At 39.3% G+C, this 15,764-nt stretch overlaps 1 protein-coding gene across 10 annotated transcripts in view; it reads left to right on the top strand.

Moving 5' to 3' along the window:
* The window catches only part of LOC18438711 (uncharacterized), a 34,482-nt gene extending 22,586 nt beyond the window's left edge, over positions 1 to 11,896 (top strand). For 5 of the 10 annotated variants that reach the window (XM_006848896.4, XM_088870977.1, XM_088870980.1 and 2 more), the window contains 2 exons: positions 11,028 to 11,172; positions 11,333 to 11,896. In XM_006848896.4, the coding sequence (XP_006848959.2) occupies positions 11,028 to 11,172; positions 11,333 to 11,401 (214 nt within the window). In that variant the 3' untranslated portion in view covers positions 11,402 to 11,896. Of the gene's footprint in view, positions 1 to 11,027; positions 11,173 to 11,312 lie in introns of all 10 variants that reach the window. The other 5 variants (XM_088870973.1, XM_088870976.1, XM_088870979.1 and 2 more) reach the window with 1 other exon arrangement.
* The last annotated feature ends 3,868 nt before the right edge of the window (positions 11,897 to 15,764 follow it).

The following is a 15,764-nucleotide window of genomic DNA, read 5'->3' as shown; positions in this document are numbered from 1 at the left end:
TTTGGCTCCTTTCGTTTAAAGAGAGAATATTTTGTTTAAGAGAGAGAATGCCCTTAGAGCTTCAAATCTCTAACCTCACCTAGCCATCCAAGGTCTAACCCCTACCACACCAAAGGGTCAACTACGAGCCAAGCCAAGCCGAAGACTCGTGCCCACCTAGGTGGACGGTTCTCTCTCTTTTCTTCTTTCTCCTCTTTCTCTCTCTCCTGACCCTCATCATCTTTCTCTTTCTAACCCTCTTGGGCCTGTGGTCTAGACTGTTGGCCCAATCCTCTCTCATCTCTCTCTCTCTCCTCTCTTCTCTTTCCCTCGGTCGCTCTCCCTTGTTTCTCTCTCTTCTCTCTATTTTCTCTCTCGCCCTCTCTCTCCTCCCAAATTCTCTATTTTCTCTCTCCCTTTCGGTTCCCCTCTCCCTTTCTTCTTCTCAATCCCCTCTCTCCCCCTCGGTCCTCTATTTTCTCTCTCTTCCTCTGGGTTCTCTCTCTCCCTCTCCCTCGGTCCCCCTCTCGCTCTCTTTTCTCCCTTCGCCTCTCCCTTGTTCTTCTCTCATTCTCTCTCTCTTCCCCCCAGTCATCTCTGTCTCTCTCTCGCACTCTTGTATCTCTCTCGCACTCGCGTATCTCTCTCGCACTCGCCTATCTCTCTCTCTTCCCTATTTGTCCATCTTTCTCTCTCTTTCTCCCCCATTCATCGCTCTCTCTCCCCGACTCATCTTTATCTCTCCCCCACTCGTCTATCTCTTTCTCTCTCCCCCACTCGTCTGTCTCTCTCTCCCCCACTCTCCTCTATCTCTTCTATCTCTCTTAACCCTCATGGGCCTGCAGCCTAGGCTGCGGCCCCAACCCTCTTTCCCCCCTCTCTTCACCCTCTCTCTCAACCCTCACGGGGGCCCAAACCTCTTTCCCCCCTCTCTTCACGCACTCTCTCTCTTAACCCCACAGTTGCAGGCCCAGCTCTCTTTTCCACCTCTCTTCACATTCTCTCTCTCTTAACCCTCACGATCTCGTAGCCTAGGCTGGGGGCTCAGCCCTCTTTCCCCCCTCTTCACTCTCTCTCTCTCCCTCTCTTAACCCTCATGGCTGCAGGCCCAAGCCCTCTTTTCCCCCTCTTTTTCACATTTTTTCTCTCTTAACCCTCACGGGCCTGTGGCCTAGGTTGCGGGTCGAGCCCTCCTTCCCCCCTCGCTTCACACTCTCTCTCTCTCTTAACTCTTATGGGCCCAACCCTTTTTCCCCCTTCTTCACACACTCTCTCTTAACCCTCTCAGGCCCGCAGTCTAGGCTGCGGGCCCAGCATTCTCTCTCTCACTCGTAGCTCTCTCTCTCCCTCATCCAATTTTTCTCTCTTCCTCCCCCGAAAGTCCCTCTCTCTTCCTCCCCCGAAAGTCCCTCTCTCTCACACTTGAAATCTCTCTCCTCCCCATCTCTCTCTATCTCTCTCTCACCTGAGGGCGGCAGCCTGCCCCAACTTCTCTCTTTCTCACCCAATCTTTCTCTCTCTCTCTCTCTCTCACCCCCCGTAAAGCTCTCTCTCCCTCTCTCACTCAATTTCTCTCTCTCACAAATTTTCTCTCCCCTCCCCATCTATCCCTATCTCTCTCTTTCTCACAAGCGGGCAGCAGCACCCAATCTCTCTCTACCGTGAGGCACTCTCTCCCTCTCTTCTGTGAAGCTCTCTTCCTCTCTACCTCTCACCTGAAATTCTCTTTCCCTCACCAATCTCTATCTCCCTCTATCGTGAGACTCTCTCTCTCTCCCCCTCTTCACCAAATCTCTTTCTCTTGCCCGTCATTCTCTCTATGCCATGAATCTCTCTCCCCCACGAGCTCTCTCTCTCTTATCAATCTCTTTCTCTCTCTCCAACTCTCACGGGACAGTAGTCTGCTGTTCCCTCCTCTCATCTTTCCCCTCTCTTTGTCCTTCCTTCTCTCTCATCACTCTCTCTCTCACGCCACATTTCTCTCCCTCTTTCTCTCTCAAATTTCTCTCTTCCTCACGATCCTATTTCTTTCTCCCTCACGTCCTTTTTCTCTCTCCTCTCACATGCATTTTTCTTTCTCTCTCCACCACACACTTCTATCTGTCCCTTTCTCATGCACTCCTCGCACACTCACATTTCATCACACACTCACTCTCTCCATACACATTCTCTCACTCTCTTTCTCTTTATCTTCTCACCCTTCTTATCTTCCTCCTTATTCTCTCTTCACCCTCTTTCACTCCCTTTTCTCGTATTTCATTTCTTTCTCTCTTCTCCTATGGAACTACTTTTCTTTTACTCTATCTAAAACTCTCTCTCTTCTAAAAATCTCATCCTTTCTTTACTATCTCTCACTCTATCTTCTCACCCTTCTTATTTTCCTCCTTATTCTCTCTTCACCCTCTTTACCACACATTTGCATTTGATTTTAGCCTCCCTAAGATTCTTATTTACTTTCAAGGATTTCTTATCAATCATCATCATTCATACATACATAAGCTTCTCATTTCATTTCATTATCATCAGGAATTATGCATAAGGGGGCTCTTCGAAATGGGTTTAACCCACGAACTCCGTTCTCCGGAGTCCTCTAGGGTACCTCAATCACAAGTCGAGTACCTTTTTTTTGTCATCCAGTAATACCTCTTGGGAGAGGTGACATCGAAAGGTTGTCCATTTTTCATCAATCTCTTTTTAATCTTTTTCCATTTTTTTAGTTTTCCACCATATTTCTCTTCTATCTTTGTTTGAACCTTTTAACCCATAAACATAATCCCCACCTCTCAAACCTCTCATACCCAAATGGAGACAAGCCAAGGGATGCCTCTCAAAACTCATAGATAAGTGTGATTCTAGTGTTGTGTAGCGAAGCGAGGGTCGAATTCAAACCGCATTGCAAGAACAGTCGGAGGTTCTCTAGTGATCTAAGAGGATAACCTACTTGGACGCGTCCCACGAACCTGACGACGAGTTAGGTTCTTAACGTCCTAATCGTCGTACTAAAATTCTCTTATCGTTTGTATCTATCCGCGCGCTTCGCATGTGGTTGTTTGAGAGGGGGTTTCTGCCCCCGACGCGAGACCTCTTTGGGCCTGCAGAAAATCCAGGTCCACCACTAGGATGATGGGAGTGAGGGCAACCCCCCTTTCTTCAGGGTCTAGGGTATGCAATGTTCCGATAGGACTCAAATTTGACCAAGGAATCCTTTGTAACATGTGAATTGAAGAGAGAATTAAATTTGAGTTATTTGTCCTCTTAGATCAGGCATCATGATCGAAGAAGAATCGTAGAACCATGATCCTTCAGATCCTTGACCCATATGCACTTCTATTCAAACTAGATTAGACCTTTCGTAATCCATCACAATTAAGACTCTTTCTCACATAGAAAACACTTCTAATTTCATTAGAAATTCAAAGTCAAAGTAGAAGTTCCACTTCCCACACCCACATATAGCTCATGACATGTAGGGTTGGGGCCTTGGCCCTTTCTGTTGATCCTACTATGATGTTATAGTTTCAGAAATTATGAAATCACCCTTCAGGGGGCTTTGAAATGATTTTTAAAAATTCTAAAAAATATTTAAATATCACAAGAATATAAATAAAATTGGAAAGCAATATTTTTGATGTTCCAAAAATTTTGAAACACAATTAATACAAAAACTTTTCATGACAGCAAACTGGCCAAAGTGATTGGACCTCGATTAATATTTTGGTTTGTTACCTAAAAGTCATGGTATTGTTTTTCTTTTTAGGATATATGACTTTGTATTGATTGCAATGACAATATACAAAATTATGTGGCAAAATCTATGCTCAAACATGAGCCGCAAAACCAAAAATAGGGCTTTTTCAAGGTTTCAAAAATTGCTAGGCGGCCGGCGTGACGCCCAACGCCCACAACCTCAGGTGCCTGGTGGTACAAATTCTTTAGATATATACATATATGTCCTGTCCAAATGTACATATATGCATATATTTGTGTCAAGTTTGTAATTTATTACATTTGAAAATGTTATAACATATTCTTTTATATACAAACATGTGACTTATCGCATGTTGAGAATAAGCTTATTCAAAATTCAAACTATACAAAATTTTTAAAAAAGTAAAAGTCTAATAGGCTATGTATTAGTAATAGTCTCCAACTCTCCATATTCCATCTTTGATGTTTGCGACCTCAATCGAGCTACTAATCACCTCAAAAGTCTTCTAATATCTCCAATAGCACCTTAAAAAATAATTCCAATGAAAAAAAAAAGTTTAGGGAGCTTCTTCAAGCTACAAAACATACTTTTGATTCTCAAAAATAAGTATAGCTAAGAACTTGAGGGCTTATGGAAGTGTTCTTTTAACTTTGGGGGGTTTGAAAATAGCCCCCATAACCTATTTAAACCTTTTTAGGGGTCAAAACTTTATCCTTTTGGGCATATTTAAAAATCGAAAAAAGGCCCACGTCCCTGGACGCCTGCCCAGAACTGGGAGCCTGCCTGGCCCGCCCAGGTGCAGCCTTCCAGAATGGGGCGCCCAAGTCTAGGTGTGCGGTCAGAGGTTTCTTGGGCTTTTTACAGAGGTGAGCGGACCGTTTTTTGAAACCTTGAGCTTTTTACAGTAAGAAGAAAAATGGCAAGATTTTCATGTTTGGAGACAGGCCTAGTAATGACACAGGTGTTGCTGATTGTCCCTTTGCTAAGGTGATGGCATCTGAAGTCACCACTAGCCATGTATATGGTAGGGAAGTAGTATGCTGTCGGTTAGTTTCAATATTTGATCAAACATCCAGGTACTGGGGGGAGGGGCTTCTTTCAAAGCCCATTGAATCGCTCTTTTGGAGTCTCGTTCCATCTGAAGGAGGGACCACAGCCATGATCGAAAAGTTTCAGATTCTCTAGAAGGGCAGTTACCTCTACCTTGGTGGAGCGTCTGATCCCAATAGAACCTGAATGAAAGAGGAGACTGTCCCCCAAACTATATGTAAACAAACATCCCACCTCCGACCTGCCTGGGTTGCCCAAGAAGCAACTTTCAAAATTAAGTTTTTATGACTCTGGTGGGTGGACTGACCAACCAAACACCCAAGCTATTTATTGCCACTGGCTTGGCATACCAGAATATACCCCAATTTTTGACAAAAGAGTTACTATGGTATGCTACATCAGGAGCACACTTTCCATCTACTCCCTTGGGCAGAAGAACTACTTGAGATATCTTTTGAATCTAAAATTTACGAAACTACCCAAGAATCACTAGATAATTATTTTCATAAGAGAAAATTTGAAATAAAGTTTTTTTACACTTGGATCTTGCCCTAAAAAATGGATGGTGTATGTTGAATCTTGAGACTTCTTTTTTTCAATTACATAGAGAGTGTGATTGGGAATTTTTCTTTTTTGAGGTTAGTCTATGGGTTGAAGAGCTCACATCCCCAAAATTTGGGATCCTAAATTACTCTTAGATTGGGTTTTACCCTAGTGGGTAAATGGACTATTTGCTTCCATGGGAGCATAACATCTGAGCTAGATCACCTCGAAAACTCCTTGCAACTGTGAGCCAGCAACACCACCATGGCTCTTATCTTGTATTTGAAAGCTTTTAACCCTATTTCCTTCCAAAGCTTCCCCATTTGGGAGTTATGTGATCCACAGGGACCAAAATGATGCCAACATTGTAGATCACCAAAGGAACAGCCTCGCTGCTGTGCAAGGAGCAAGAGAGGCAATGAATAGTTGCTGGGCATTTTGAGGTCATGTTCGCTCAGTTCTATTGTCTCCAAATCATCTTTGCACATTACACAGTGGTTTGGTAGAGGATACCCTTTTCTTTGGATCTGATCGACGGTATGCTCTTTTTGAGAGAACCAGCCAGTTAAGCGTTTGGTTCTTCGGGGAGACGGATGTGATACGAGCCTTATTAGGATTGGCAGAAGCGCTATTGGAAGAAACAGTATGCACTGAGGAGACTGAGAAATTACCTGACAACTGGGGGACTTGAAGTGTTTTCCGCACCCATTAGGGGAATGAAATGGTTGTTAACGAATTCAAGCAGTGCTGTCAATAGAGATGCCTTTGGATCATGAAAGTTCATCCCAAACTTTGGTGGCCAAACAAGCTGTCCTCCAAGCACAATATAGGACCTTGAAATCAAAGCATTGGGGTCTAAGCAATGGAAAAGAGGCTTGGGAACAGCCTTTGAAGACTGCCATCCCCAGCCCAAAGGTCCCTCCACTGTCTTATATGATATTCTGTCTTAGCCATGATTTGACTGTGGTGAACCGCCAAATGAAATCTTCATTGATTGTAATGATTCCCTTCATGCGCCGGACACTCATGCACTTGCACGAACCTTGTTAGTGAACTTGACTGATCAGGACCATATTTTTCTTGAATGACTTGGTTCCAAAGGTGGCTATTTTGACTATAGTTACCGGGATTGAGGTCGAATCAGACCCGTATTAGGATTGGGATTACGGGATAGTGACAGGCGGGAGCTCTCTATAGTAGGGACTACGATCCGTTTACCTTGGAATCCAAGGATCTCGATCTCAATATGTGGGGAGCTTGATACAAGCTTAATCGTGTTTGAATGATAAATTATATAGGAGCTCATGAAGTTAAAAATCGAGGCCCCTTTGAGCACTTAACTAGTATTGTAGTATAATATGTACTTTTTTGAGGGCCCTACCAATTTTGGAAAGAGTCAATTGTTTTGAAAGTGTTAGTGAGAATGAAGGTGGTGAGTTTAACTGGGACTTGGGTGGTAATACAGTACGATAATATACTGCTATACCATGCTACGATTCTATGCTGTATATAGTCTACTGTATTGTACCATATGCTTATATGCTACTATATTTTACTTTACTATTTATAACTATACAAGATATTGTTATATGGTTATGTTAGGGTATTCATTCTTATGAGTATTTCCTTAAGGTACTCAACATTTTTGGATGTTTGATACCTTTACCCTACAATGTAGTAACTTTTTTGTCTAGGTGTATTTTAGATAATTAATCAGTGGTAAAATAGAAATTCTTAATAGAAAGAGAAGCATTTTTTAACTATAGTGGAGGATAATATCATCTATATGAGATGTGACATCACTCACATGAAGCAATGATTGCTTCTTAACCACTAGTAAAATGCCGCTAATTTCGTACAGAAATATCTATCCTACCCCTCTTAGTGACAAAAAATATCATTACTCAAAAAATTTGGATTACAAACCAAAAATCTTGAGTATTTTCGTAGTACTCGTATATTATCAATACCCTAACATAACCCATAGTTGTATACCTATATGGTAGGCACTGTTATACTATGCTAGAATGCTAGAATACACTGTTATATACATATATATAATATATCTTTGCTATACGATATAACAATGGTAGGGAATCTGGAACCCTTATAACTTAGGATCTCAATCCTTAATAGGACATGAGAGAGATTCCTTAGAAGATTGGAATCCTTGGTCGTAAGAAATCTCTCGTCATGCGCAGAGTCACTTCTGGATAGCTATGGGCATCCTGAAGAGGGACATATCGAACATCGGGATATTGGAGAGAGCAACTTTGATTAGCATTATCTGTCACTCTAGTGACATCTAGCTGGCCTTCCAATCAGTCTACCTTCTCTCAAATTTTTCCCCAACCTTATCTGATGATCTTTTCTTTGACTTGCCAAGGTAGAGTTGGAGCCCATTGTAGTTAGAGGGCCAGCTGTCAATCCCATAACCTTGGTGCTTCACCAGCATTCGCCTGTCGTTATGGTTCACACAAATACCCTCATCTCAGTCTTGGCTAGGTTAATTTTAAGCCTCCTCAATAACTCGAAACATCCTGCAGTTGATCATAGGTTGTCCATTTACTAAAGATCCGCATCACAAAACACAAATGTGCCATCAGCATGCTATAAATTGGTAAATTTAGGTGTACTAGGAAGAGGGTTAGAGACTTTTAAGGAGATTGTGATTTTATGGATTTGAGATAGATTTATTGACTGTATCCCAAACAATCACAAAAAGGAAAGGAGAAAGGGGATGTCCTTGACAGAGGCTCCTGGACAAGGGGAAGTATCCACGGGGGCTTCCATTGATGAGGACGGATAAGTGAGGTGATCGAATACGACCGGAGATTCAGTTTCTCCACCTACTCTTGAAACCTATGCGACCATGAACATGGTCCAAAAGGACCCAATCATTGTGATCATAAGCCTTCTCTGCGTCTAGCTCAAACACCAAGCTTGCCAGGAGTAGATCGCTTCATGGGCGATCAACACGCCCTCCAATCCATGTTCAAGAAGGCAAAGGTGGCTGCCTAGGCGATGGGGGGTCAAGGCCACCTAGGTGTTAAGGCGGCCGCCCAGACCCAAAGGCGACTACTGTTTTTTTTTTTTTTAAGTTGGATCCCCTATGCCTCCCCCCATTTATTGTATATACTATGTAATAATAATTACGCATCAATACTATTGTTTTGTTTTACCAATAAATTAATAATTAATGTTACATGCAAAAAGCATTTTTGTAGTTATTATTTTTGGCTTCTCAATAAATTAATTACTATTACATGCAAAAGCCAGTTTTGATAAATTAGTAATTATGAATTAATATTATTTCTTGGTTTCCCAATAAATGAATAATTAATGTTACATGCAAAAAACATTTTCGTAGTTATTATTTTTGGATTCCCAATAAATTAATTACTATCACATGCAAAAAGCATTTCGATAAATTAGTAATTACGAATTCATACTAGTTTTTTTTGTTTCCTACTAAATTAATAATTAATGTTACGTGCAAAAAGAATTTTCATAGTTATTATTTTTGGGTTCCTAATAAATTAATTACTATCACATGCAAAAGGTATTTTCGATAAATTAGTAATTACAAATTAATATTATTGTTTTGATTTCTCAATAAATTAATAATTAATGTTACATGCAAATTTTTTTTCGTAATTATTTTTGGGTTTCCAATAAATTAATTACTATCTCATGCAAAAGGAATTTTTGATAAATTAGTAAACGAATTAGTACTAGTTTTTTGATTTTCCGATAAATTAATAATTAATATTACAAGCAAAAAGTATTTTCGATAAATTAATAATTATGAATTTATACTTTATTTTGGTTTATCAATAATTAATAATTAATGTTACATGTAAAAAGCATTTTCAATAAATTAATAATTTCGAAATACTATCTTTTAGTTTACCAATAAATTAATAATTATTGTTATATGGAAATTATAAATTAATTACGATATTTTCAAGGCAGCACCTAGGCGCCTGCCTTTTACACTGCCTAGGCAGACGCCTAGCTTTTTCTGCCTAATATAGACCGCCTTGATCACGCCTAAGCGTTTTTTGAAAACGTCCGCCTAGGCGGCTGGGTGGCCGACTTTTGGTTCATTGCATCCAATGTTTGGCAATTCTTTACAAACGTACCGTGTGAAGTTGACACCAAATCCTAGGGCCTGCCCAAGGCAAATGACTAATACTTAAGCTAGAATTTTGTAATAAGCAGGCTAATTGGCATGAAGTCCTTGAGTTGCTTTGCCCCTTTGACCTTTGGGGTCAAAGCACTAAAGACTCCCAAGTGATATTTCCCTTGGTAGACTTCCACAAACCTGGCCAACAAATCTGAGCTATTGTGTCCCAGAACTGATGAAACAGCGAAACCGGGCACAGGGAATATGTCTAGGGCTGGCGCCTTGACATGACCATTTTCGGCCATTACCCTTCCGATTTCCATTTCAGAGCAAGGTCTCTAACCAGTCGACCATCAAGCTCGGAAAGCTGAATTAGACATGGAGGGCCTACATGGGACTCCTTGGACGTCAACCTTAGGAAGTAACTAACAACGACTGCATTGACTAACAGGTTCATCAAAACTTTGCTGCCCACTTTGATTAACGACTTAATAAGGCACCACTTAGAGACTGAATACTGGCCAAATTGGACCGACAGTAAGGCACTACTTAGAGACTGAATACTGGCCAAATTGGACCTACAGGCACTGAAGGAATTGTATTGTTGAAATCACAAAATGCATCAGTTGTGGTGAAGTACACAGATGCTTCTTTAGTGCTTGTGGATGTGTGACCACATATTTGTGGTTACATGTTATAGATAATGAGTCAACCACTGGCTAGAAAAGAAAAAAAAAAAAAAAGGCAAGTCAGTGGGGATTTGGGTCCCTACCCTTTGGTGAGAATGGTGTATGAGACTTCATCATAGGGCCTGGCAGTACTACCGCCAAGACCCCAGCCCATTCTCTACTACTAGGTAGAAGATTTGCATATATCCTTTTGTCATATGCACTCGACACCGTGTGCTGTAAATTCCATTAATCTATTGTATGCTGATTTTAGTTGGAAGGCATGAGAATAATGGTGGATGGGCCTGAGTCTAGAACAAAATTATTGCCATGCTAACATTTTGAATCTCACGGGGAAAACATATGATTGGGTAAGAATTTGTGGGGCTAACTGCTTCGCACTGAACTTTTCAATGTGCAAATCCTTAGAAGAGAGAAAATTACTATGGTAAACTTGCCTGACTTGGTAGGTCTGAGGATAATGCGAAAGTTGCCATGGGCTCATTCTATCAGTTCTGGACACACATGACATCATCAGTTGTATTTCTGAGACCCCCTACAAGATCGTATAATGGTATTTGAAGATGAAAGTCTTGCCATCAGCTGTATTTATAAGGGTATGGAGGGGGCACATGAGGCTACCAAACGAACCATCTACCACATGATAGCCATGATTTGATGTGGCCAATAAAATTTTGTAATTTAGTTTCCAACGAACTACTGTTCTCTCGAACCTTGTTCCCACAGATTCTCTCATGGAAACTATGTTGGCATTGCTACCGCTTCCTAGTGCCTTGGAATGCCTTTGCATCATTCAGGTTTTACCTATCAAGTAATATTGAAACATTTGAATTCTAATACTTTTCTTATTTTAAGCTTATTTTTTCTGTAGATTTTTTACATAAGAAACCTCTGAAATGCACGTTCTATTGGTGTTGCATATGTGCAGGCCCATGTTTTTTGATGAGAAGGTTGAACTCTGCCACCGCATTCGAAAGCTACCTTGTGATAACCTGTACCGACTTATCGAAATCCTCAGGCCGAAAAAAGCATCAACAGAAAGTGAGGACATACAAGTTGATCTCGAAATGGAGGTGAGAATTATGAAAAATGTTCGTTTTTGTTGTTTTGTGATGAAAGGACCCTCATTCCGTAGTGTTTGGATACATGATCTTGTAAAGGAGGTCATAATTAAAAGAAATGTTCGTTATTTGGTGATAGAAATTATTCGTAGTGTTGTGATTGGTGTTTCAGGATAATGCGACCCTTTGGAGACTTCATTTCTACACAGAGATGGTCACAAAGTCTAGGAAAATACATTGAAAGTGATGATCTGATATGGAGTCCACTGCATGATGGATGACTAATCTGTCATGTCCAATGCTTGAATCATAAGCCTCAAAATGGTGACAATTCGACAATGATTCTTGACCAAAGAGTGAAGCTTCCACTCATTGATGATTTTCTGGATGCTACATTTTCCGTATCATACTAGAGATATCGTTGAAATGGGAAGACGGAAAAGATGTCAAGAATTATGTTTTCTGAACGTGCACCAACATCGAAAGCGTTGATCTGATGGAAGCGTAAAAAGAATGGTCTTACATACTATTTTGGTGACAACTGCAACTAACATCATAACTGGACTTGTGCCTGGGCTGCTGAATTTGAGGCCGTCTTCAAAGCAAGCCTAAAGAGCTATGCCGCTGATTCATAAAAAGTGGTTTTGTGAAGTTGTATTTTGACAAATATTCAATCATATCTTGTTATGGTATCAATCCCCACTGACCGGCCTTCATAATTAATCACATTCTTTAATTCTGTGCGTGTCCCTGTGTTATATGCTTTCATAAAAATTCTCGTAAAATCGAGAATGAAATTTTCATTATGTACATACCAGATCATAAATTAGTAATTACACCCAATCTTTGAAAAACGTCCCCATTATTTTGAACTATATATTTTTTGGAATGGGATATCTATGGAATCTCCGATCAAACTTTATTCTATGGTATTTTCATGAGATTTCTGTTTTTTATTCTTAAGCAAGCCCTCGAGAGGGCTTATTTGATCCATAATTGAGGTTTTATCTTTATTTTCTGTTTTGTTTGTTTCAAGAAACATATTGATCAATTCTAATTTTTTTTTTTTCTATCGATTCTTTTCCGATTGAGATGTATGGGTTCATCATCTATGTGTCTATATAGATTTCTTTTCATGGATTAATGAAAATGTGTAAAAGCTTTGTTCTTTCTATTATACAGTAGAAAGAGTCGCATGTAATGACAGATTACGACCATATTATTAGAAGCTTGTGGTAATTGTTATTTTTATTTATCTATTTAATATAAATACTAGATGAATGTAGGTCTTTCATTTGGTAATTAGCTACAATCACCGCCACAAATTTTGAAAGGGTGAAATTAAACTTTGATGGCAATTCACCAAGAAACCCTGGCCAATAAGGATTAGAAACGTAATCAAAGATTATCATACTCAAGAGGGTGGTCACCTCTGAGCACTCCATGTACTACCAATAAGGTTGAAGCTAAGCCCCTAAGGCGAAGACCTAGAATTTTGGCGGTCTCCATTTTTTTTGAACATTAACACAACCTTTCTATTAAATAAATAAAAAGATACAAGATATACAGGAAATAAAGAAGTGGAAGCGTCAGAAAAAATTGACAAGTAGAGAGGTGGAGTTTGTTCCTCTTTTGGTTAAGGCATAGGCCTTTTCATTCACCTCACGATAGCAATGATGCAAGTTAGCATTGAAAGAAGAAAGGATGATCCTAATCGCATGAAACGATACTCTAACGCTCCATGGAACATTAAATTCTTCATGGTACCAAGCTATGACATTTGCCAAATTTCCTTCAATAATCATATGCCCTTCCTACCGTGAAAGAAGTTTCAAATCCTCCAGGAGACCTCTAGCCTCCGTTTCATTAGCGGTAGTAATATGACATGGACATGACTATGAGCACAAGACATGACTCAAATGATTTTTAATCAACCCACCATAGCTTGTTGCTCTTGGATTGCCAAAGTTGCTGTCATCAAAGTTCAATTTGATTGAGTATAAATGAGGAGGGGACCAAACAGTAGCTCTTCGGTAGATCTCATGTTGCCTAGTCGCGATTGCTAAGGGGCTGTTAATGATAAGTCTATTTGGTGTAGGGCCACCATCTTTGTGAGAAAAAAACTAATTTGTTGCTAAGGCTAAAATGTTAGATTTTAGCATAGCAAAATCAATGGAGATTCCTTTAAACATTCTTTAGTTTCCCTTCTTCCACACACTCCAAATGACGCTTATCCATAAAGAACGTCAAAATATATTACCCACATTTGGGATACAAAGGGATAACCATGAAGAGATAAAAAATCTGCAAAATTTTCGAATTGGAATAGATAAGTTGAAACATTGGAGAACCCAATTCCAAAGATCAGGAATTAAAGGGTAGAAGAGGAATAAATGTTAGGCTGTTGCATTGCTAGCTTTGCACAAAATGCAAACATTGGGTATAATGAACCCGTGCTTCATTAAGTTATCTACAGTGGCTAGCTTGTCTTGACAAAGTGTCCATAGAAACAACTAAACTTTAAGCGGAACATGGAGTTTCTTTATCTAAGAAAGTCTTGGATCCAGTTGTCTATATCGATCGCAGATGATAAGAGCATATGCTGACTTAACCGTAAAATCCCCCGAGGTAGTAAGGTCCCAGATCACATCATCCTGTAGATTAGGGAAAAGTTGGATATTGTTTAACATGTCCAATAAGGTTTGATACCCATAGATAAAAATATCAATTATTCTCATATACCTCTCATAAATAGACCAAACAATGTTAGTATGAGCATCCCCACTAGCGTCTTTTACTGTAGCTTGTGTGTTTGAGACTTTAGAGACCACATCAGGGAAAAGGTATTTGAAAAGGTAGTCACCAAATCATTTATCATATCAGAAAAGTGTAGATTCTCCATTACCCACAACTTTTCAAAAATAACACCTCCATTGTCAAGTGGAAAAAAATGACCCTATTAGCATCACATATGATGAAAAGAGGGAAATGCCATTCACATCATATGGCGAAACACTAGGACGCTCTATGCAGGATCCTGGTTCCTAATTTGGGATTCATTGATGATAAGAAATTTCAATTCAACCATGCATTATTATTATTATTTGAATATTATTTTAAATATTTTACATTTAGGCTAAAAGAGACATGTTCGGAAGTAGTCTGAAAAGATATGGGCACTTATGGTCTCTCTAAGGATATGACTTTTAATAGAGCAGAATGGAGAACCTTGAAGTATGTAGCCATCCCCAATTAATTGAAAAAAAGCTATGGTGATGCTGATAATGACTTTAAATATTTTACATTTGGAAAGTTGTTTCATGCATGCTGGACCGTATTTTGACATATGCGGACCAAAAAATGTAAAGCATCCATCTCAAAGATGAATGCAAGTAGGTGTTCCATCTAAAAACAATGGAAACTTACGGTTCAAATGTTTTCTTATTAAAATTATTATTTCTAGTTTTTAAAACTTATTTATTTATTTATTCATATCCATGGTCTCCATGTTAGAGATTACATGTCCTTAAAAATTAAAGTCTTAAAATCTATCTCAAAGATAGATTCATTACGAGGCTTGCATTTCTATATATGCGGGCTTGGCCGCATAGAAATCAGGTCCTTTACATTTATAGTCACCTTTTTTTGGTAAATCACCATAAGAAGTAGGTTTTTTTATGTGGTTGGATGTGAATTTAGATGATTGCATTAATTCTATTGACCAAGCTCAAATTTCAAAAGAAATTTTCTCAAACTAAATAATTATGACGTCCTTATTTCAAAGATAAATGGTCTAATTGTATACAATCCCATTTGTTATTGAATCATTCGAAATGGTGATCTAGAAATTTTTTAAAAAAATAACTGAATATAATTAAGGGTTCGGAGAGGATTGAGAACAACATTAGATAAGCTTAAAGCAAAGAGAAAAAAAAAATGGAAACAGGGTTTAGTTGGGAATTGGACTGGAAACCATACTATCTAAAAATTGATTTGGTTTCCACATCCAGATCGGCAATCCGAATAAAAAATCTCCGGGTTTTAAAACAAACCAATCCAAATCACCCTATTCAAGTAATCCAAATTGGCTCACCGGAGGTAGGTTTTAAAGCACTGCTCTCAATACTAGCAGTTTTCTCTCTCTCTCTCGTTTCTGTTAAACAACTTAGAAAAAATTATAAATACCGTCAAAATCAACTTTCTTGACATCCTATTAGACAGAAGGGTGGTAAGCTCATCTTACCTCAGGCCTACCTTTATTTTTATGCATTAGACAGAAGGGTGGTAAGCTTATCTTACCTCAGGCTTGCCTTTATTTTTATTTATTAGACAGAAGGGTGGTAACCTCAGGCTTACCTCTATTGTTAATTTTTGAGTGTTAAACTCACATAGGACAGAACCCTTTCCACCAGGCTAAGGAGGTCGAAAACTAGTCCAGTATCGATCATCATGAGACTGTCATTATCAATGCGTTGGGTTGGAGTGAAACAGAATCATTGATTAGGTTCACAATTAAACACAACATGGACCGTCCCTTAGCTCGCAAATGGGGCAAATTTCAATGAAATTCAGATATGTTTCTTTTTTCGTATCTTTGTTTCTCA

Source organism: Amborella trichopoda, chromosome 6 (genome assembly GCF_054954075.1).
Source record: "Amborella trichopoda isolate Santa Cruz 75 chromosome 6, AtrichopodaSantaCruz75HAP2 v2.0, whole genome shotgun sequence".
NCBI lineage: Eukaryota > Viridiplantae > Streptophyta > Magnoliopsida > Amborellales > Amborellaceae > Amborella > Amborella trichopoda.
The sequence above is the reverse complement of the archived record's forward strand: the minus strand, read 5'-3'. Positions and strand labels throughout refer to the sequence as shown.